At 41.5% G+C, this 22,531-nt stretch overlaps 2 protein-coding genes across 2 annotated transcripts; one reads left to right on the top strand and one right to left on the bottom strand.

Moving 5' to 3' along the window:
* Positions 1-8,050: 8,050 nt before the first annotated feature.
* Positions 8,051-11,018, top strand: mterf2 (mitochondrial transcription termination factor 2). Its single transcript, XM_083762627.1, has 2 exons — positions 8,051-8,076; positions 8,971-11,018. Exon 2 carries the CDS (start codon positions 9,049-9,051, stop codon positions 10,219-10,221), a length of 1,173 nt encoding a protein of 390 aa, XP_083618753.1. The 5' UTR covers positions 8,051-8,076; positions 8,971-9,048; the 3' UTR covers positions 10,222-11,018.
* A 5,232-nt stretch (positions 11,019-16,250) lies between these two features.
* On the bottom strand, positions 16,251-22,387 carry LOC310856909 (dihydrofolate reductase). The gene is made up of 6 exons (XM_083762443.1): positions 22,212-22,387; positions 21,266-21,315; positions 18,505-18,610; positions 18,242-18,368; positions 17,032-17,147; positions 16,251-16,415 (listed from the first exon to the last, which is right to left on the bottom strand). The coding sequence occupies exons 1-6, from the start codon at positions 22,334-22,336 to the stop codon at positions 16,313-16,315; spliced, it is 627 nt and encodes a 208-aa protein (XP_083618569.1). The 5' UTR covers positions 22,337-22,387; the 3' UTR covers positions 16,251-16,312.
* Between the last annotated feature and the right edge of the window lie 144 nt (positions 22,388-22,531).

Raw genomic sequence — 22,531 nt, 5'->3', positions numbered from 1 at the left:
GTGGCGCTATAACAGGCCAAGTCGTGTCTTTTCCTTTAATTGCACCGATCTGCGTAAAAGCTTATATATGCACACTCCCTAGAGGCCATGGCAAAACCTGCATTTTTCAAATCTGCCTTTTATAGCGCCACCAGGAGGTCATGTGAAACACATTTTTTATATTAGTCCTTTTATCCAAATATCATGCAAATCGGTACCCATGGTCTTTATAGTCATGTGATCAAAGCGGATCTGTCTGGCTTTCAGACATGACGTCATGTGGCAGCCAAGCCAAGTCTATGGACTTTTAATGTTTGACCCCCAAAAATATGTCAGCCAATTCTATTGAGCCTGCCCCCGACGAGCCCATAGACGTTTCTGAAAGTATTTATTTAACTCACTGACCGCCATCTAGTGGTGGCTTAGTGTGGCACAGGCCGCCATACATGATATCTCAATGAGCGAGGCTCTTAAATTGAAAGCCGTTTTGGCTCTGTTATGGAGAAAATATACTATTTCCATTGTAGGTGAAGCTGTAAGAATGAAGTTTATTGTGAAATCTAACAGCATGAAAAACAAACACATTCTCTTCTCTGTCCTATTGTCCCCCAAGCCCCAGAGGGCATCAACCCTGAATGAGTTCCCCTTGTCCTTCTCTCCTGACTCCAAACCAGTGTTGTTTTTGGCAGCAAATTTAGATTTTAGTTAGTCATAGTCTCTTGAATAGTTTTCATTTAGTTTTAGTCACATTTTAGTCACCCGGAATGTCTTAGTGTTAGTCTAGGTTTAGTCGACTAAATATCATAGATCACTAAATATACAGTTGATTTAGTCGACTAAAATGTATTTTGGCGGGTCTTGATGCCATTGTAATGCCTGTTTTTACACATGCTGAAAATAGCCGATCTGCCGATCTACAAGCTCACAACGCGTCGCAGCACGACACGTTGTGAGCTTGTAGATTGGCTATTTTCAGCAAGTGTAAAATGACTTATACTGTATCTCCTGTCCACTAGTCCCTCCCTAACATTCCCTCAACCATGATTGCATGGTTGAAGGATAAATAACACGTAATGTTGACTGGGATTGTAGCTGTAGCAAGGACACGGACTGTCTGTTACACATACAACAAAGAAAGTACACCCCACATGTACTTGGGTACATAATGTGGTACATGTACATGTAACATGTAAAGTTCCTGCAGTGCAATCACTGCACACTACAGTAACAGTATGCATGCATTTTGAGCCATGCCGCTCTGCTAGGGTGACCAGATGTCCCCCTTTGTGTGGGACAGTCCCTCATTGCCAGGACTTTTCAGGCGTCCCACAAATTGAGACCATGTCCCACATTGTGACTGGCAGGCCTCACAGGTGTGAACGAGTGGTGCGGCGGAGAAAGGGGGAGAGCGGTCGATTGGGCCGGAATAGTCAGACTGAGTAGGAGTGAATTTTTTTCAGACTTCCTAGTGTTAATGCCAGAGGTGGGGACTTGGACTCGAGACTCGAGACTCGACTTGGACTCGAGTCCCGATTTTGATGACTTTAGACTTGCTTGCATGATTGCATGGTTGAAGGATAAATAACACGTAATGTTGACTGGGATTGTAGCTGTAGCAAGGACACGGACTGTCTGTTACACATACAACAAAGAAAAAAATAACACTTCAGTTATGTTGTCTGCTATTTGAAATCCCCTTATATTGTCACTGTTTCTCTTTCTCCCCTTCTCCCTCCCTCTCCCTCTCTATCTCTCTCTCCAAACACGCACACATGTGCACGCACGCACACACGCACCGCCTCTCTCTCTCTCTTCACTCTTTGCATCATGACCTGAGAACCTGTCATGTTACTAAGATGTAATGGCAGAAAACAAGCATCTGAAGAATTGTCTCTCCGAAATCATCGAGTAGAAGAGAGGGAGAGACAAAGAGAGTTCTATGTGTCATTTATGAAGCATTTATTGTTCCGTTATGATTTCCTCGATCCACTTTTCTTTTGTTTTCGTATCGGCCCAAGACGAGTTTCAACAGAGAGTCGACGGGACCTACGAGGGTCTACAAGGAGTCACAGACATAGTGTCATCCACTATGTCCTTATCTTTGGCAGAACTAAAGAAGAACACCTCCGTGCCATGTTACAGCGCTCCAGAGAGAGAGGAGTCAAGCTCAACCCAGAGAAAAGCACTCTCTGATTAGATACAAAGACCGATATTGATCTCACAGGGGAAATTCAGTTGTCATGGCAATACCAGAGTTATGAAATACAGAACAAATACAAAAAAGAAGCTAAAAAAGTGAATAAGATGATAATAATGATGATAATAATAATAAAGAGTAAACCGATATTAACGCACAAGCATTGGGTATAAATTCCAGAACATTTTGTACAGTACTCTTGCTTGAACATCTATTCTACATGATGAATTCCATTAAGTCAATACAGGAGTTCATAACATAACTGTGAATCATGAGCTATTACCTTAACCACTGTGCTGTTCATGCTTGTAGATCTTCTATTTTAGCTAATTTGCTATAGCCTACGACGTAATTCTCTTTTTCAACATAATAAATGAAAATTCCTTTGTGTCCCATCATTTTGTTTACAGGCATATCATCTATAATGAACAGAACCCTGCCTCCCACTCACCACCACCACACTGAATTCTGTTGAGACTTTCTGAGCAGTGTTGCCAAATTTCGCAAGATAAACAAGCGGCCACCCAAAAGGAGCATGATCACGCACACACACACACACACACACACACACACACACACACACACACACACACACACACACACACACACACACACACACACACACACACACACACACAGTGCCACTGGCCACTGCTACAGAGCTGACAATGAGGTTATATCTTCCCTTCTTCTCTGGAGTCCTGCCTCAAAGCAGACCAAAGGTAGAAAACTTCATTCCCTGATGTCATCGCTAGGGGCATCAGTAAGCAGGAACTGGGGATGGCAATGAAGGACCGGAAAGTCTGGCGTGGCATTGTGAAATCCATGATCTCGACTGCAGTCGAAAAATGATGATGATGACATGTACACAGCAGTAGAATAATACTCACATTTTGTACTTAAGTAAAAGTAGGTTACCACTACCAATACCACAATGTAGAATTATTCATTACTGTAAAAGTACAAAATTATTCACATTAAAACATACTTTATAGTACAGTCATGTCCGGGTAGCTCAGTTTGTAGAGCTCTCGAGTCTCGCCTTTGGACCACAAGTTCATGGGTTTGATCCCGGGAACCGCCGAATCAGCATAGCACGCCTTGGGTGCAGCAAGTCAAGCGGAAAGTGCTGGGAGCTGATGGTACTGTAGGTGTGGCACTCCACCTCTGCAATCCATCTCCCAGGGGTCTAGCACATTGTAATGGGGACAGACTCCAGCATGTTACCGGCTATTACAGACAATAAGTCACTCCCAAGTCCCGACCTACTTATAGTAGTCATTGTCCTATTTCACAAGTTTCCAATGCTTTGAAAATAGTAAATCTACAAGCTCACGAGTTGTGAGCTTGGAGATTGGCTAGCCAAAGTTTAAATAAGGCTGAAGTGGTTAATGTATAGTATAATGTATAGTATTTACGTCCATGTGACGCCCATTAATATGCATTGTCCTGTCCAAATAAAGTAAAGTATGTATGCTTTGAAGTTTGAAATCTAAATCTATACAAAGTAACTATAGTTTTTTAATTGTTGTATTTGCCTCTGATATGTAAGTGCCCAAAGTCACTTACAATAAGCCGACTTGGCAACGTTGTTTGTGAGCAGTGCTGATGGAACAGCTTGCTGAGCTGGTGATCAAGCATAGTGATTAAGAGCCAACTGTGAGAAACTCAGTATGTTCAGACAGATTCAGTCTTGTACTCATTACAGTGATCAGGGTCCCATATGGTGGAGGTCTGGATGCACACCAACTTCTGTCTATTATTATGATTTATATATGTGCAGTATAATTTCCAAAAACTGTCTCTGCCACCACTTGCCAAGAATTAGCCTATACGAACTAGCTCTAGTCCATAGCTCTAATGCCTTCATTAGAGCTATGTTACTCTTCTCTTCCTGTGCTCGCATGAAATGCAGACCAGCGTCTCCTCTGTTGCGAAAATATAAAGAACGTTTTACCTACTCACCAATACAAAGGCGGCTTGTGTGAGAAAGCCTTTCCTTAGTGGACGCACTCTGAGCCGACGCGGCTTTTTCCCGCGTGGGTGGAGCTTCATTTCCATCCACTATAGCTGTCTAAAAACCAGGAAGAGATGCCTACCACCGTGCCACGAGCAGATTTTGGCATCTCCGTGAGGCTACAGTGTGGATACACTGACAGTGAGAGACATGGAGGAGTCGCATGAGTGACGTCACTTTGGCAGCGATGCAGCTTGCCTTCAGCGCTTCCCTATGGCACTTCCGCTTGACTTCCTGCCTTCATTGGAGACACGTCGCTCCAATGAACTGCAGCGGCTAGTGAGGCATCTATTTTTTAAATATCTATGGCCTTAATGCAACGGGCCAACAGCAGCAAATGGCATTAGGGGTTAGGGCTATTGACCAGAGCTGCTATGAACGTTTAGAACAAACACACAACAAAAGACAGGAATGAGAGCAGTAGACGTCTAAAAGCTAATTAAAGTACACCCCACATGTACTTGGGTACATAATGTGGTACATGTACATGTAACATGTAAAGTTCCTGCAGTGCAATCACTGCACACTACAGTAACAGTATGCATGCATTTTGAGCCATGCCGCTCTGCTAGGGTGACCAGATGTCCCCCTTTGTGTGGGACAGTCCCTCATTGCCAGGACTTTTCAGGCGTCCCACAAATTGAGACCATGTCCCACATTGTGACTGGCAGGCCTCACAGGTGTGAACGAGTGGTGCGGGGGAGAAAGGGGGAGAGCGGTCGATTGGGCCGGAATAGTCAGACTGAGTAGGAGTGAATTTTTTTCAGACTTCCTAGTGTTAATGCCAGAGGTGGGGACTTGGACTCGAGACTCGACTTGGACTCGAGTCCCGATTTTGATGACTTTAGACTTGCTTGATCAAATCAAAAATAGACTTGGACTTGCTTGGGACTTGAATGCCAAAGACTTGAGACTTGACTTGACTTGAACGCCAAGGACTTGAGACTTGACTTGACTTGAGCCCTCTTGACTTGAACATTTTCAAGTCACTTAATACCTTACAGCAGTGGTCCTCAACAGGCGGACCGCGGTCCACGACCGGACTGCGGCACACGACCGGACTGCGGCACACCTCTCTGCGCACCCTGGAGAGAAGGCCTGGGCCGTGGCTCAGTGGTCCAGGCACCTTGGCTGGTAATCCAGTCTGGCAGTGTGCCGCGGGTTCGACTCCCGATCCCGACAGGAAATGGGGAGAGAGATGGGGGAGTGACCCCCCATCTCTCTCCCCATTTCCTGTCAGCCTATACTGTCTATCCCTCCATAAAGAATATAAAATAAAGGCGAAAGCCACAACAAAACATTAAAAAAAACAGAAGAAAGAGAAGAAAAAAACTCACCGCAACCGCGAGTTGAATTCTCCGTTGTATTCGATCAATGCCCAGAAACGCAATGTCATGATGACAATGTTGCGCTGACTGGCTCACATTCACACATTCAGTTGAATGAAACAAAATTGGATTTTTGGAGGTGTGAATAAGTTTTCATTATGTTTTTGAGACCACCGCTACCGTAGTTAAGTTTGAAGAAAAAAAGGACGAAAAAAGGCGCAACAGTTTTCTCAGTGCTGGAGGTGTGAATAATGAATATTTTGTCAAAGTGAAAGGGCTATACAAACCCGGTTTGTATACCTTGGTAATTGGTTGTTTCTAGGTGAGGGGCGCAGCAATTTTATTTTCGTGCGCATGAGACTGGACCATGGTCTCGTTCAAAAAATATTTGTGGACCTTCAGCATTTCTAGTTGAGGACCCCTGCCTTACAGCAAGCCCAAATAATATTAAAATGTTTAAAAAGTGTAACGTTCTGGAGAAAAAAATTGCTTGTTTTTGTCTTGTTTCTTTTTTGGTCGGTTTGCTTATTTCTCTCACGATACATGGCAACGCTGACAAACTCACAGTCCCATTACGGTAACACAACAACAACGAGACAGGAGGACAGCACATAAATCGCCTTGTAATTCGTATTGATTCCCAGACATTAAAGTATCAGTATCAGTTCAAAACAGGACACATCTTTTAATTTCTGTTAATTTAAACTGGTAACCTTAATCATGTAGTAGCGTGTACTAGCGTCGCCTGTGTTCCACGTGTTGCACATAAACACAAACACATACCGGCTTCACTCCTGCCGTCGTTGCTGTTTTGGAACAGTGAATTAGAGCATCAGTTTAATGTTGTTAATTGTATTAGAGTCTTCCTTATTTTTGTGCACAGTTTAAGTTTCTTATTATTTAAGTTTATCTGATTATCTTTTGTATGACATGTAAAATGGTTTGGTAATGGTATATAATGTAACATTCCTCTTCTACCCTGGATTTGAACACGGTTTCAGTGCAAGTAATGACATTTTACCATTGTAATAATAATAGCCTGCTTGCTCAGGGGAAACATTGAATTTGTGTCAGAGCCTGTGTCTCGGTGAGACATGACCTTTGACATGATCTAAATGGCTCAATAGAAGAGCAGAGAGACAAACTACAACCACCCCATTGTACAGAGTGGTGCGTTAAACCCTGTCCTCACGGAGGAAATTGAAAAGTACAGTATCTGCATTTTGTTGGTGGACTCCAGAACCCTTGTTTAATAATAAATGCAAATTGTGGAAAATGCTCATGATTTATGTAAATCTTTACATATCATTAATTAGTATTATGTCTTGGTGGGACTTGTTTGGGACTCGAAACAAAAAGTAAGGACTTGGTTGGGACTTGAAACAAAATGCTTAGGACTTGGTTGGGACTCGAAACAAAAAGTCCAGGACTTGGACTTGGGACTTGCCTGTGTTGACTTGGACTTGACTCGGGACTTGAGAGCAAAGACTTGAGACTCGACTTGGACTTGCAACATAGGGACTTTGTCCCACCTCTGGTTAATGCCTTAATAGTTAGTCCCCTAATAGTTGGCTCTCTTTCCTGCAAGATGTGTTATTATTATGTCTGTTAAAATAACATGAGAAATATCCCCTAGGCCTAGGCTATGGTACCAAGTCGGCCATAAAAGGGCATCGAGGGCTTTCCTGTTGTTCTGTAGCTGCTGTCTATGAGGTCTATAGTGGCTCAGTGCAGGGTGACAGGTTTGAACTGCATGGCCAAATTGTGTCTCTTTATAGACGGAGCTTGAAACAGAACCTGTATTCTCAGTTGAGATTCTGGTTGGTTTACATTACTGGTCAGGTCAGTGGTCAGGCTGCATTCAGGTGTTAAAATACCAACATAAATCAGAAGTCCATGAGCCAGAGCTCCAAATGTGGGCTATGATTACCTAATCTGGGTTCCCAAGAGTTTTCGAGACGAGATTACCAAATGAGTAGGAAAAGCCATAGAAGACATTTAATTTTTTTTGACATCAGGCCTAAATGGGTTAATATAGATTAAACTGTTTCAAGTAAAGTACCGTATGATGACCCTTCCACAGGAGTTTTTTGATATTTACATGTTATTTTCATCTAGGTGAATTGGATGACACATTTTAAGACATTGTTATCACCATGAAACTTCCCCAGTTTTCTGAAATTGTACATTTAAATATGCAAATTAGGCATTATATAGGAAAACATGCCAGATTTTGCATAACTTTCCAGAATCAAAATCTGAAAAATGTGATATAGCCAAAGGCAACCTTCTTATTTAATGTTGTTTACATGTTAGAATCAAAGGTTTTAAGTAATAAGTCGCTAACCCCGTCCCGTCCCCCCTGTCCAACACAAGTGTTACTTCTGCTTCTCAAATGAACACTTTGGATCTAGTCACCCTACGCTCTGCAGTACACATCACCGCCTCTGTATGGTGCTGTTGTGCACATCACCAGCTAAGGCTGGTCTACAGTATGTCTCGAAAAAGAGATGAGTTTCATAACACAACGTCACATCCGTTGACCGCAGCTGAAGGTAGATGTTCAATTTGTAGTGTTGTGCGTTGAAATGTTGTTGTTGTTTTTTTTGCATGAATTCTAGACATGTTTACAGTCTCAGAGGAGTAGCGTGACGGTGTTGCAGAAGTGTGTTGGATTTAAGTATGAGGGCTGTCTCACTCTGCTAAATGATGTTAGCTGCTCACTGGCATTCATTGCCTGTGGTGGACTGTAAAATCAAGTACAAGTAGGCTACTTGATAGCCCTCCAAGCAGAACCCAATGGTACTGAAGTTTCTGACATTTTGTTCGACCCGTAAAACTCATAAAAATTTCAGAAAAGCTTTACGTAGGGTCCCGAGAGGGGCTAGCTACTTGAGTACTGTGTAGCCTTTTCGTTTTATTTAATTTTTTGGTACTAATAGTAGGCTAATTGTAATTTTCGAATATTTTTGCCCACTGAATTCACTACATTTCTTCTTATGAATTAAAAACTTGAGCCCTATTTGCTATTTCAAATATAGTGAAAATAGATCTACAAGCTCACAACATGTTGTGCTGCATTGTTTAATATGCCTATATATGATTTTGGGGGGAAATAGAAACATTTTAATAGAGCAATGCATTGATATTTTTTGTAATCTAAACATAGGCCACTTTTTTTTCTTCTTCTTTCTCTAAAAATGTAGACCTACTTTGTAACATGCACTTTTGAATACTGTACAGTATTTTAAAAAGCATGTACAAATTTGACTGAGCAACTTTCACTTGTAGTTGAGTAGGCTAATATTTAACCAGGAGTATGAGGGGTCAAACCGAGGAGTGCCAGACCAATCTCCCCAGGGACTTTCTTTCCTGTGGCAGATTCGTCTGGTTTGCAGGCTATAGTACTGTTCATTGCAATGACTTGTTCCTTTTGTCCCCCTCCTCAGCCCATGTGCCGAATTTCTATCAAATATCATGAAAGGAGCATTTAAGGTGCCTGTTTTCTTACTACCGGTAGTTTGTAAATGACATATGTTGATTGTCATTTTCACCAATCTGAGCGTTTTGCATCAATGTTGCGACTGGTTGCCAAGTCCCTGTGCCTCCAGTGCCAGGGTGTCAGAGCTCTAATAAACATCAGGTCATGTGCGACACTGAGCTCAGCAGAGAATCGGCACACAGTGGAGGCTCTCTACGAGCTTTCTGTGGACATTCAGAAGATCCGTCAGCTCAAGGGCTGGGTCCTGCGTCGGGACCCGGCCTATGTGACTGAGGCGGCCAGCCTGCTGAAGGACATGGGAGCGTCGGGGCCTGTTGTCGCCCGTGTCCTGGAGCTCCACCCTGAGGCGGTCCTCTGCAGCCCAGAGCAGATGCAGGCGCAGAGGGAGCTGTGGACCTCGGTGTGCCCGAACCAGAGAGAACTGGTGGGTATCATTGAGAAATTCCCCGCTTCTTTCTTCACGTCGTCCAGCCACCACGAGAACCAGCGGAACAACATAGCATACTTCCAGAGCTTGCACCTCAACAAGCGAATCGTCGCCAAGCTCATGGCCAGCGCCCCCCAGAGCTTCAGCCGACCGGTAGGGCAGAACGAGGAGATGGTCCTCACGCTCCAGCGGGCCTACCTGGAGCTCGGGGGAGAGGAGACCAACATGAAGATCTGGCTTCAGAAGCTGCTGACTCAGAACCCCTTCGTTCTCCTCAAACCCCCTGATGCGTTGAGACATAATTTGCTGTTCCTCAGGGACAAGGGCTTCACCACCGCAGAGCTCCTACGTCTCCTCTCTAAACTTAGGGGCTTCGTCACCGAGCTGAACCCGGACAGTATGCGCCGAACCCTGGCTTATTCCCAGCACACCATGGGCTGCTCTGAGCCACAGCTCCGGGACATTGTCATCGAATGCCCAGCGCTGTTGTACTACTCCGAAGCCATCCTGGCCGAACGCTTCGAGGGGCTCCGCAGGGCCGGCATCAGCATGTCTCAGATCACGGAGACCCCCACCGTTTTGGAACTGACCATACAGATAGTGAGCTACCGGATCCAGAGACTGAGAGAGGGTGGATACGATGTAAAGACAGGCAGCCTGGAGGCACTCAATGGCACTAAAAAGGACTTTGAGAAGAGCTATGGAAGACTACAGCTACGAAGAGAGAGGCCGCTTTTTAACCCCGTGGCCCCTTTAAAATGCGATGATTGATAAGCAAGACAGTAAAATCTTTAATATTAATTTAACTCAGAGATTATAAAAAGTTTAATTAAGGATTTTACTGTATACTATGGACTGAGGCAAATTAATTAAATGTCATCAGCAGATGAAACTAGAGTCTATGTGCCTGATGGTGTTTATATACTGTATGGATGGAAAACTAATTTATACAACTTTTATAGACATTTCTGTTGCTTGATAGATGCAGTTAATCATTATCATGTGCGGTATGTTCAAATGTCAGACAATTGGAATGCCAGATTAAGTACTTTCAACTGTGTCCCTATTTAATTTTTTTTCGCACATCTACAATTCTACACATACATTGTCCCACGACATTGACGACAATATATAAAATAGGGTAGTAAGTGGTTAAGTTAAGGCCCAGGCTAAATGCTTTATTTATGCTAGTTTATGCACAGGCTAGCATACAGTAATCGCCTAATATAGAAAATCAACGCAGTATAATTAACTGTTTGATGCTGAACATGTTGACACATCTATCAATACATAGGATAAAGCTAGATTTTTCAAACCTTTTCATCTTCCATCTGCTGCAGTATCTCATTCTCACGCACCACTCTTGGCAGCACAGATCTATTCCCTTGAGGGTTCTATCAGTGTTTCACATTGTACTGTTGCATTTCAGATGGAAATGCTCTTTATTTGACTGCAGCTGACATTTCATTTCCATTTCAAATGACTTTACATGCAAACATAATGAAATTGAATAATGAGTTGAAAGACGGGAGGGAAATTATTTGATTTGATAAAATATATTTTATGTATTCATTTATTTCTGTTCTCTATGCAGCTAACAGCAAGCAAGAATACTCTAATATTTTAGAAGGTATTGTCAGACTGCAACGTGCAAACATTAATGTTTTATTAACTGATTATTAAGAATTGGTCTAGACTCTAGAAATTAATATAGTTTATGAACAACCATTCTCTCATTGTCTAGGAGTTTTTGTTTCTTATAAGTGAAGTGCTTATTAGAAACATTACAATACTAAGTATTTTAAATCCTTTGCAATGAGAACAGCTGACGTTCAGTTTAATTTTGGAAATTTTCCATTGATTTGCCATCACCATGCGTTTCAAATTATCTTTGAGTCTCATGCACTACATATGAATGCTTTTGGGGTTAGTTCACTCTGTTTATTCAGCATAAAGCCTAATATTATTAGCGAGCGTTGTCTAAACCAAGCCAGGGCTTTGTATAGACTACTAGAGCATCCTGAATTTAGGTTTGAATACCCCTCTTAATGTTTTACGTCTGCAGGAAATCTTGAGAGCATTTTGAGTGAGCAGCACAGCTAATGATTGCATGAGTCATGTAATCATGACTATATCTCAAGGTCCCTTCGCTCTGATAATGTGAATGATGCTGGGGCCGGGGGGGGGGGGTGTGTGTGTGTGTGTGTGTGTGTGTGTGTGTGTGTGTGTGTGTGTGTGTGTGAACTGTACACGCAGTGGTGGAGAAATCCCTCTGTGTGGAAGTATCCTGGTCAGATATTACTAAACTACAAGTGAAAGTTGCTCAGTCAAATTTGTGCTTGAGTACTGCAGTGCTTTCTTTAAAACCCATTTAGACCTGAGGCCGATTCTACAAAAGGCCTTCTAAATCCTGACAGTTTTCTGAAAAACCCATGTTTCTATGTCAGTCTTTCTCAAACATTTTCATGTCAAGGACCCCCAAGATTATATGTAATTGGCCGCCGACCCCCATCTGAAAATATGTAGTTCCAGGGACCAAATATTTGAGCTAAAAACGTTCGCTCTGAAAGAATATATATTCAAAGATTTGCGTCACATTTTCAAGAACTTTCAAAAATAGCAGATATACAAGCACTGAGTGCCGCACTATGAGCTTGTAGATCTGCTATTTTTTCAATATCTAAAGCATACAATAATGCTTAAAACACCAAAAGGGGTTCCCGCCCAGAATGGGTTAAGTACATTTTTGTTTTAATATCAGTGCATTGCTGTATGAATGTCATTTCCTCACTCATTTCAAAGATTTAAAAATGGTGAAAATAACAGATGTACTACTCACAATGTTTTGCATTGCGAACATGTAGATCTCCTATTTTCTATATTTGAATAGTGATAATCATAAGTAAGTGATATTTTGTAATGTATGTTTCCCCTTCCTAGAAATGTTAGTGGTGCCAAAAGTTAAATATTTGTTCCTAAATTTGAGGGAGAGTATACAATAATTACAAATACAGTAAAGTACAGCAAAGGTCCTCAGTAATAATCATGAAAAAATGGCACGCTTTTCTTTCTACTCAGTCTGTGTCTCATAGGAGGGCTGTGGGCAGTTCAGAAACCGTCTTCCAGTGACATCATCATTAGGCAGATTTTTTTTTAAACAAGATATTTTTACAAAAATATTTAGATTTTCATCATCGTGAGAACGATGGCTTCCATTTTCGCATTGCAACTTTTCAGGACTAGAAAGCCTGCAATTTCTATTAGCTTGTATTCCCCATTGATGATGTCACTGGAAGACAGTTTCTAAACTGCCCACAGCCCTCCTATGAGACACAGACTGAGTAGAAAGAAATTGCGCCATTTTTTCATGATTATTAGTGAGGACCTATTATATGAAGATAGGTTGAAAAGTGGTGAAGTGGTCCTTTAAGTACAGTATTTGAGTAGAATACTGGAGAACTCGCCGGTTTACCAACTCGTGGAGAGAAACAAGTTTCAATGTCTTCATCAGTATAGTATGTCAAACCCACAGATGTTATAGTTAATTTCCAAAGTGCTCAAATTATTTTGTGCAATTAAATGGTCAGCTAGATAATGATAAAAAGGTGAGTATGTGACCAATGTTAGTAGTAGTACCAATGATTTTTCAGGATATTGTTTACTAATGAATTACATTATTTTGGTACTTTGGTGTTTAAACATTAGCCTTCCTACTTCATCTAGTGTAAACTAAACGACTATTCTCTCTCTCTCTCTCTCTCTCTCTCTCTCTCTCTCTCTCTCTCTCTCTCTCAATTCAATGCAATTTAAATAAAGGTGAAGTAAAACTAAAATGCACTAAACCGCGGCGAGTCAGAAAACCGGTGAGTTCTCCGGTTTCCCTTGAGTAAATGTACTTGGCTACTGTCCACCTCTGGAAACGTTTGATTCCTCATCTGTTGTAATGTGTGCACCATACTCAGCATGGGTTCCGTAGTCATGACAACGACCACTCTGTAGATCAGGTGTTCCCAAACTGGTGCGTGCAGCCGTGCACCCCTTGTGGTGCGTGGTCGCCTTCTAGGGGGTGCGCAACATGAAAAGGCTAATGGTGGTGCTATGTTTTTATTTGAAATATATTAACATATGCCAATATATGGCAAGTATTTGCAGAATATAGCATATGCTGCAATATATGCCATATTCAGGTTCATATATGTGCTGCTTATATGTGGATACATTTATATTTCCATGTGGGGTGCGTCAGCTAGGTCAGGAAGTAGTAGGGTGTGCATGGCCAAAAAGGTTTGGGAACCGCTGCTGTAGATAATGGTCGAAAGTGCATTTAATACTAACTTTCCACTCTCTTCTAGACTGACTTTGATTTCCTAACCATTTGTGATGTGGCCTGGGCCTCCTACGGAACTGTACAAGCAGTGGTGGAAATTATCCAAGTACCTTTATAAGTAGCTGGCTACTTTATCAATTTTAGATACTTTTACTTAGCATACAGTAGCTTTACTCCACTACATCCACTTCATCTCAAAGAATTTATTGTATGTTTTACTCCACCACAATTACCTGACAGCTTTATAGTTACTAGTTTCTTTATAGAGTTATATTATTTTCATTAACCACTTAAGCCCTATTTTATACCTTGGCTATTTGAAATGAGCTGATCTACAAGCTCACAACAATGCGATGCGTTGTGAGCTTGTAGATCTGCTATTTTCAAGTCAGTTCAAGGTTTGCCACATTTTTTAATATTTGAGTTTACTTTGGTACAGTACTTTAAGTATATTTTGATGCCAATACTTTTGTACCTTTTGTACCTTTTTAATACAGGATTTATAGCAGATTATTTTCATATTGTGTTACAGTATGCATATAGTCCTTTAGAAAATAACTTGGAACAATGGACAATGGTTCTCTTTTGAAAACTTTGATTTTTTTGTAGTAATTTATATATATATATATATATATATATATATATAGGTACACACACACACACACACACACACACACACACATTCTCTTTTGGGGGTCCCTTACCTGCCACAAAACATTTTCAGATGGTGGTCCGCAGCCAAATACATATCATTTTGGGAGTCCTTAACATGAAAATGTTTGAGAACTACTGGTTTAGAAGGCATTTGTAGAATTGGCCTCATGGTCTTAATGGGTTAAGCTCTTTGTGAATACTCAAGTTTGAGTGTTCCTTCTGGGGGGAATAAAAAGCCAAGGCAGAGAGACGTGCAAGACAAGACCTTTTATCAAGGTAAATTATTACAGAAACAATTCTTCCCCACAGGACTCTTTGCTGGTGTAAATGCAAATACAGCTCTGCTTCTCTAGCCATAACTCCAAACATCCACTGTCCTAGTGTCCTTTCAATCTCCTCTCCTCCTGCATTCTGTTGAATTACACAGACAAGCTGACAGGGTTAATAAGGATGCATATAAATTGTCCATCCCTGTTTCAGACATGGCGTTGATTATTATTAGCCAGGGGGTTACACATTACCTTTATGGACCATAAATCACAGGGAATATTCAATAATTCAAGTTATGATCCCCAATGTAGACAGAACTATTGCAGTGGTAAATGTTCCTGCTTGTCAGAAGTCAGATTGGCAGTACATGTATATTTTCAAAGAGCTACTTGTAGATGTAAAACATACATAAGGTGTTATTAAACATAAACCCATGACATATGACACCTGCACTGTATTGCTACGCATTTCATGTAGCCTACATTTTTCTGCTTTACATGTTTTGACCTATAAGACCGGTATACGTCGAAACATGTTGGATTAATAAAGTATCTTCCCTTTTTTATCGACAGTATGTCATTCATTTGAAAAGTCAACTGACAAAACCTAGTCCAAATCTACAGTTTGGCTTTCAGTTATTAGCAGTATGTTGCAGTCTTGGAGTGTGTCTCCACCTACTGGCCTTTTGTGGTATAGTGTACAAAGACTATTTGAACTGAAGTAATGAAATACAACAATTTGTGATAAAATGCTTTAATGTATTCAACAATGCAGTAACAATGTAATGCTTTTTCTGATAATACGGAAAATATGTTCTTCATGTATGCACACTGCATACATCCCCTGAACTGTAGATAAATACTTTCTTTGTAGTCCCAATACCTGGGATTTGCAGTAAACTACTATAGTTCACCTATCCGTTTTTCAGAGACATAAGTACTGTAGGCTCAACCTGGAAAATTAACAAGTACCCTGCGAAATCCACAGCACTGAAGAACACTGACTACATGCTGACAATGATTCAATACAAATATTGGACTATTCCTGCAAACAAGAACAGCATAACAATAATAACCAGAGATGTGGATAGGTAGCAGCAGGGGGTTGGGAGGACAACACTTTTTAATACACAATTTCACTTTAAAATATACTTGGGCTTTTGTTTTTACGTTTGAGATGTTTGATTAAATATTTAGATGTTTGATATTAATTTAGACTTATATTAGGAGGGGGCGTGTGTTTGATTAAATTAATAGCATATTATACAGTTTCTAAATATTGAATCAAGAACGTACCAATACATAAGAACATAGATGTGAAAATTACTCCAGGGGTGTTTTAAAGTAAAATTCCCCTGTGAGGGGCTAATAATATGATGGGTGAGGTCCTACAGTATGTTGTAATTAAATGATCACTCCAAACCAACAATGTGTAAAATGTATACAAGGTTACAATCTTGTATACAAAGGATCCATCCAATAGTGTGGTTGTTGGGGGAACATTATATCTTATGTCAAAACGGTAGATGTGTTCCATGTTCCAAAACAGCCATTGGCATTCGTACATTCGTATAAACCGTTTGAGACAATACAGTAGCCTATGTCCAATAACTCAGTCCAGTGTCTCCCCTGCATCACAAATCTCCTTCTTGTACACTTGGAACTTGTACTTAATGCTATTCTCCTCTTGAATTTCACTTGGTACACCAGGGAATCTGAATGGGAAACAAAGAGATTCTCAGTTTCAGCAGTTGATTACACACAAATGCAAATCAAACAATGAAAATGATACCGTTTAGACCCCATCTTGTTTATATTTTTGTTTTTATTTTGATTATTCGATTATTTTTATTTTATTCTATTAAATCCTGGGCGCTACACTTCCTCTGCCAACCTGTGGAGGCAGCGGACTGACTTCATGCTTCTATGCATGAGGAGTCCAAGCTGCTTCTCCTGACAGGGGGGGAGTTTCCCCGGCAGTGTGATTGTTGTCCTACACAAACATTAAATTCCCATTGACAATGAATGGAGAATTTTACATCACAGTGTCTGAGCAAATCGGCTTGGTGTCTAATTTACGTCATGATGATGTACGATGATAAGAGCGCCCCTCACTTCCCACGGGTGTGATTTTTGAGGGGCGTGTCTTATATTTGCCATTGACAATGAAAGAAATTCAGTTGTTCATGAGATGATGTATGATGATATGATAAGGGCGCCCCTCATTTAATTTTTATAATATATTTTATTTTTTAGAACTTCCTGTTCTTATCAATCTCTGGGTTAGGAAAGCCTGCATTGATGGTACAGGGAATGAGCTGGTAGACATACCGTTCTTGCACTTTAAACACATCTCTGTCAAATTCTGGGAAAAACACATCGCAGTCGAAGTCACCCATGACGTCTGTGAGGTAAACCAAGTCACACCATGGATGCATTAGTCCTTCCTGATCGAAAGAAGAGGCGATATGCAGTTTAAGTCAGTGGATAGAGACAGAGTACACATACTGTACTGTTGCTGCAACAGTCATTGATTTAATTGATTATTTTATTTTCTAAAATACCAGATGTATCACAATGCAATGTGTTGTTGTAAGTCCATCTCTATTCTGTTTACTGAAAACTGCAAGTAATGGGAGCTTATGACAAATAATTCCGCCCATTTTACAAATGGAGGACAACATACATTAACCAAATAGCCAGCAATCACTGTGTGTGTGTGCGTGTTTGTGCGTGCGTGCCTGCGTGTTGAATTACTTTTTAAGTATTTTTTAGTACTTTGTTTGACCGATTTGGTCGCTTTGATTCTTCTCTTCCTTCCTTGTTTATTGACACCTCATTGTACTGCCTATCTGGCTAGCTAGTGGCGCTATAGCTATGACAGAGCAGATCAGAGGCAGGGACGTAGCCGCACAAGCCAACCGCACACCGGGAGGCGGTACAATAAACGGTAAACAAACAAGAAGAAATAAAGCGACCAAATCGGTCAAACAAAGATTAAAAATACTTAACGGCTTCCGCACCACAGGAGATATTCGCAGCGGTTTGTATAGGTACTTATAGTTCACGATTTCAGAAGCCCTCAAAGGAAAACAGGCCATCAAACGGCGCAGATACGATGTTAGTGAGCATATTTATGTCCGCGTTCCAAAATTCCCATACGAAAATATAGTTATGAACAGGGACCCTACAATAAAGCGACAGCAAAATTTCAATGGATGCGGCCTGCCCGCATAGACCAGACCTCTTTTCAGGAGGGGGGGGCTTTTAACTCCCGGATCACATACCGGATCTTTGTAGAGCCGATCGGTGTTATTTTCTATGTTGTCCGGGCGCGTATAAAGATGGAGTACAGTAATCATTAAAAAAAACATAAAAACGTATAGATACGCTATGCGCATACCGTGATCGAGATATAAAAAGCGTATGGATACGTTTCACGCATTTGATGTGTTAAGGATAGGGTCAGTGGTGCTACAATACAGTAGGATAAGGAGTGGTAAACACTGAACAGACAAGTTGCAGAAGGACAGGAGTTTACCTTGTACACCCGAGTCCCCCCTGCAACCCAGATGGTCTCGACCAGGTCAGAGAGGGGAGGCGATGTTGCTAGGTGCACAGCACTGTCGAAGTCCTGACACAGGAAATGGGCGTTGTCTGGAACCGTTCTAAGGAGAACACAAGAAGACTGAGTGAACACGGAACCGCTTCTCTATAAAACACATTTAATACTCCTATGACTTGATGCACTTTGTATGCTACCGGATTTAAATGCATGGGACATGTGACAGAGTATAATCTCACCTCAGAGTCGTACTCAGAACCACATGCAGAACATTTGCCATTGGGAACAACCACTCTGGATTGGAGTACCAGCATTTTCTCCCCCACACCACCACGTTCATCCTTCCTGTTGTTAATGAGTTCAAATCACATTTTAGACAAACAAGAGAGACAAGACAGACATTTTATTGATCCGTTCTAGCCTGGAAACCAAAATAATCTGCCAGAGTGAATTTCATTTGTTCTGGTGGATTATTCAGGCTAGGGAAAAATGCAGGTGCTGTAGCAGCCATCAACAGTGGTATGCATGAACTACATGAATGGTATAGGTACAGTAGAGAGATAAGAACAAAATATCATGCCTGGAATTACAGCTGACCGGAAAACAACCAGCTTTGGCAATGAGGTTGCCCACATTCCTTACAGCATTGCATTCACAAACAAGTTGGCCATTCCTGTGGGTTGGGATGCCTGACTAGTCACACAGCATTCAGCAAACACTAACTAATCAGCAATCACTGATGACCAGTCACCAGCCACAGCCTGGTAAAAGCAGTCAGCCTGCAAACTGCTGCAGATCCCACTACCTCCCTGAACACACTGCTAGAATGTCTGAAAGACATAAAAGCATGGATGGCCCTGAACTTTCTAAACTTTAATGAAACTATAACAGAGTTCATGGTGTTCAGACCCAGCACTGCCTGTGACACCTCCTCTCTGGATTTGGGCCCCTTGCAACCGTTTTTAAAACCGGTGGTCACAAAAATTGGTGTCAAATTGGAGTGTGATTTTAAGTTTGACAAACGGATCAATTCTGTTGTTAAATCTAGTTTTTATCAGTTGAGGCTTTTAGCGAAAGTCAAGTCTGCTGTAACCTTTTATGATTTTGAACGTCTTATACATGCTTTTATCTCAACCCTCCTTGACTACTGTAATGCACTTTATGTTGGTGTTACCCAAGCCTGTCTGTCACGACTACAGTTAGTCCAAAACGCGGCCGCTCGCCTCCTAACAGGGGCACGGAAGTATGACCACATCTCCCGGATTCTCGCATCCCTATACTGTCTCCCTGTGCGCTACAGGATCCCTAAATCAAAGCCTATCCCGGGGGGATAGGTCATTTTCCGTTGTAGCGCCCACTTGCTTCGCCCTCTGTATTTTAGTATTTTTCTTGTGTACATCACTTTGTTTCAACTCTGTGTTAAATGTGCTTTATAAATAAAGTGAATTGGATTGGATATAGACTAGTCACTAGACAAACAATTGCTCACATTCTGAACGAACTTTGATGCATTGATGTATGCTCAACTAAACCTAGTTGCTGTAATGCTTGCCTTTTTCACCACCTACAGTCCTACACTGATTGCTGGTTGTTGGTCATCATAACACTGTGACTGAGATCAGTCAGAGTCACGTCATGTTGTAGTTGTACCGGAGCTTTCCGACGAAAAGTTCGATGGTCGGAGACAGTATGGACTGCCCTTAAGGGAGATGCCAGCCACCCGTCGAAGAAAACTAATTTTTGCTGCTTGTATTCGCGACCTTATTCTTTCGGTCATGACCCACACTTCATGACCATAGGTGAGAGTAGGAACGAAGATTGCTTGGTAGACAGAGAGCTTTGCCTTCTGGCTCAACTCTCTTTTCGTCACAACAGTGCGGTACAGCGACTGCAATACCGCCCCTGCCGCTCCGATTCTCCAGCTGATCTCCTTCTCCGTACTCCCCTCACTCGTGAACAAGACCCAGAGATACTTGAACTCCTTCACCTGGGGTAATGCCTCATTCCCTACCCGGACTGCACAATCCACCGGTTTCCTGCTGAGAACCATGGCCTCAGATTTGGAGACGCTGATCCTCATCCCAGCTGCCGTACACTCGGCTGCGAACCGGTCCAGTGAGAGCTGAAGGTCTTGGACCGATGGTGCTATCAGGACCACATCATCTGCAAAAAGCAGTGATGCAACCCTTAGCTCACCAAGCCGAATACCCTCCCCGCCACAACTTCGCCTCGGGATCCTGTCCATGAAAATCACAAACAGGATAGGTGACAATGCACAGCCCTGGCGAAGGCCAACCCTCTATCATTCATCTCTCTCACACGTGCTGCATTCAGGCCATTTTCAATGGAAGCCAGCGTTGTGAAGCTACGAAGCAAATCTGACTTTTGTAGCTGCTGCAAAAGATACAAAGCTACAAATATGCATCTTTGTATCTTTTGCATCTGCCAGTGTGAACGCAGCAATACACACTTCCATGCCCTTTTGACTCATCTATTGACAGCTTTAACCTGGGCTGGGGATTGAGATGGAAAGAGGGCTGTTTATGGATTGGTAGTCATATTTAATGCGTATTAACTGTAATCACCATATATTTCCTCCATTTTCACACCTACCTTCTGAATGCAGTACTATACTATTAGCAATATCCAAGTAAGCACAGTATAGCGCCTCACAGGCTCACATGATGCGAAACATGTCATTAGTATACTGGAACACAATGGTTTGGTCACTTTGGTGCCATAATTCAAGGCAACTAGGCATTAAATCACTGCCTCTGTGCAGTGTGCAGTGCATGATGCAGGACATGTACAGTAATAGTAAATCATTTAGTTTGAGTCTGCAACACATGTGCAGTGCAGTTATGCATGCATGTGTAATGTGTGCAACTAGTGTTAAGTGTATTTATAGCTTATTCTGCACATGGCTTTGCTGTGTGCCACAGCAATGAATGATATACATATAAAGTCAGTTTACTTTTGCATAACTTTTATAATATTTACCTGGTCGGGAGACTGTTGTGACATTCTTCACAAAGAACTGGAACTCAGACCTTTAATATGTAACAACAATTACAATAAACAACAAACTATGGTGTATATACTTTAATTTATATAATGGCATAAATGGTCAGTTTTATTTTATTTTATATAATATGTGGGCTGTCAAACGATTACACATTTTAATCTGATTAATCACAGCTTGAAAATTAATTAATCATGATTAATCACCATTCGAACTATGTCAAAAATATGCCATGTTTTGTTGTGGGAAAGATAAGTGACGTATAGCTCTTATTCTCTTTATGTCTGTCTATGCTATGTGATTTGAGCCTTTTATGGCAATAACCGACTTGTATATGATAAAAAAAAGGGTGATTATGGCACTAAGATCACATCTCACACATACCATAATTCAAAAAAATATTAATTATTTCGCGGACCCCCTGGCTATGCCCACTTTGGGAACCACGTTTGCTTTCGTTTATGGCAGCCATTAAACACAGTCACAAGACACAGAACATGTGTTTGATGTGTGTGTATGATGCCTAAAACATAAGCCCCATCATATCCATTCATTATTAAGTGAACAGTATGATGCACACCCCAAGCAGGGGGTCTGGTAGTCGATCTTTCCCCAGAACCTTTTTTAAACGTAGATGTAATTTCCTGTGTTCTGGTGAATTGTGGTAGTTTGAGTATAGGCTACCAACTCCAGGCGAAATGACAATCCATGGAGTCTGCCAGGAGACAGTTGACACTAACATAACAGCCCTGACATATATACTATACATTCATTACAATGTCAGAAATGGTCCTATTACAATAAACAAACTAGTCTACTTTAATTACAATGTCAGAAATGTCCCTATATGTGTTGCCGATTGCAGCGTACGGTTTAAATCCTATATTTAATTAAAACATTAAATTATATTAATATAACTCTTACGGGAGATGCCAGGGCAAGTGTCCATCCTTGCCGATCCCCATGTCCCTGCAAGCTGCAGCGATGAGCCGGACGGGTTTCTTGGGGTTCTGTTTCGCTGGAGCCATTTCAACAGAATGTTTCCACATGTATCCAGTGAGGAGAAGGACCAGGACTGAGTTCACACTACATCACAACATGCTGGTTGCTTTTATAAGTTAACCCCCCCCCCCCACAGCACCCGCTTTATGCTTAATTATTATCGACAGCACGTTTCAAACCATAATCCGTGACAGTCATTTAGCGTGAAACACCACCGCTGTGTTTAAGGAGGCTGTCCTACA

Source organism: Protomyctophum parallelum (assembly GCF_964188405.1).
Source record: "Protomyctophum parallelum genome assembly, chromosome: 4".
Classification (NCBI taxonomy): Eukaryota; Metazoa; Chordata; class Actinopteri; order Myctophiformes; family Myctophidae; genus Protomyctophum; species Protomyctophum parallelum.
Note: the sequence above shows the minus strand (reverse complement) of the source record. Positions and strands in the feature narration are given on the sequence as shown.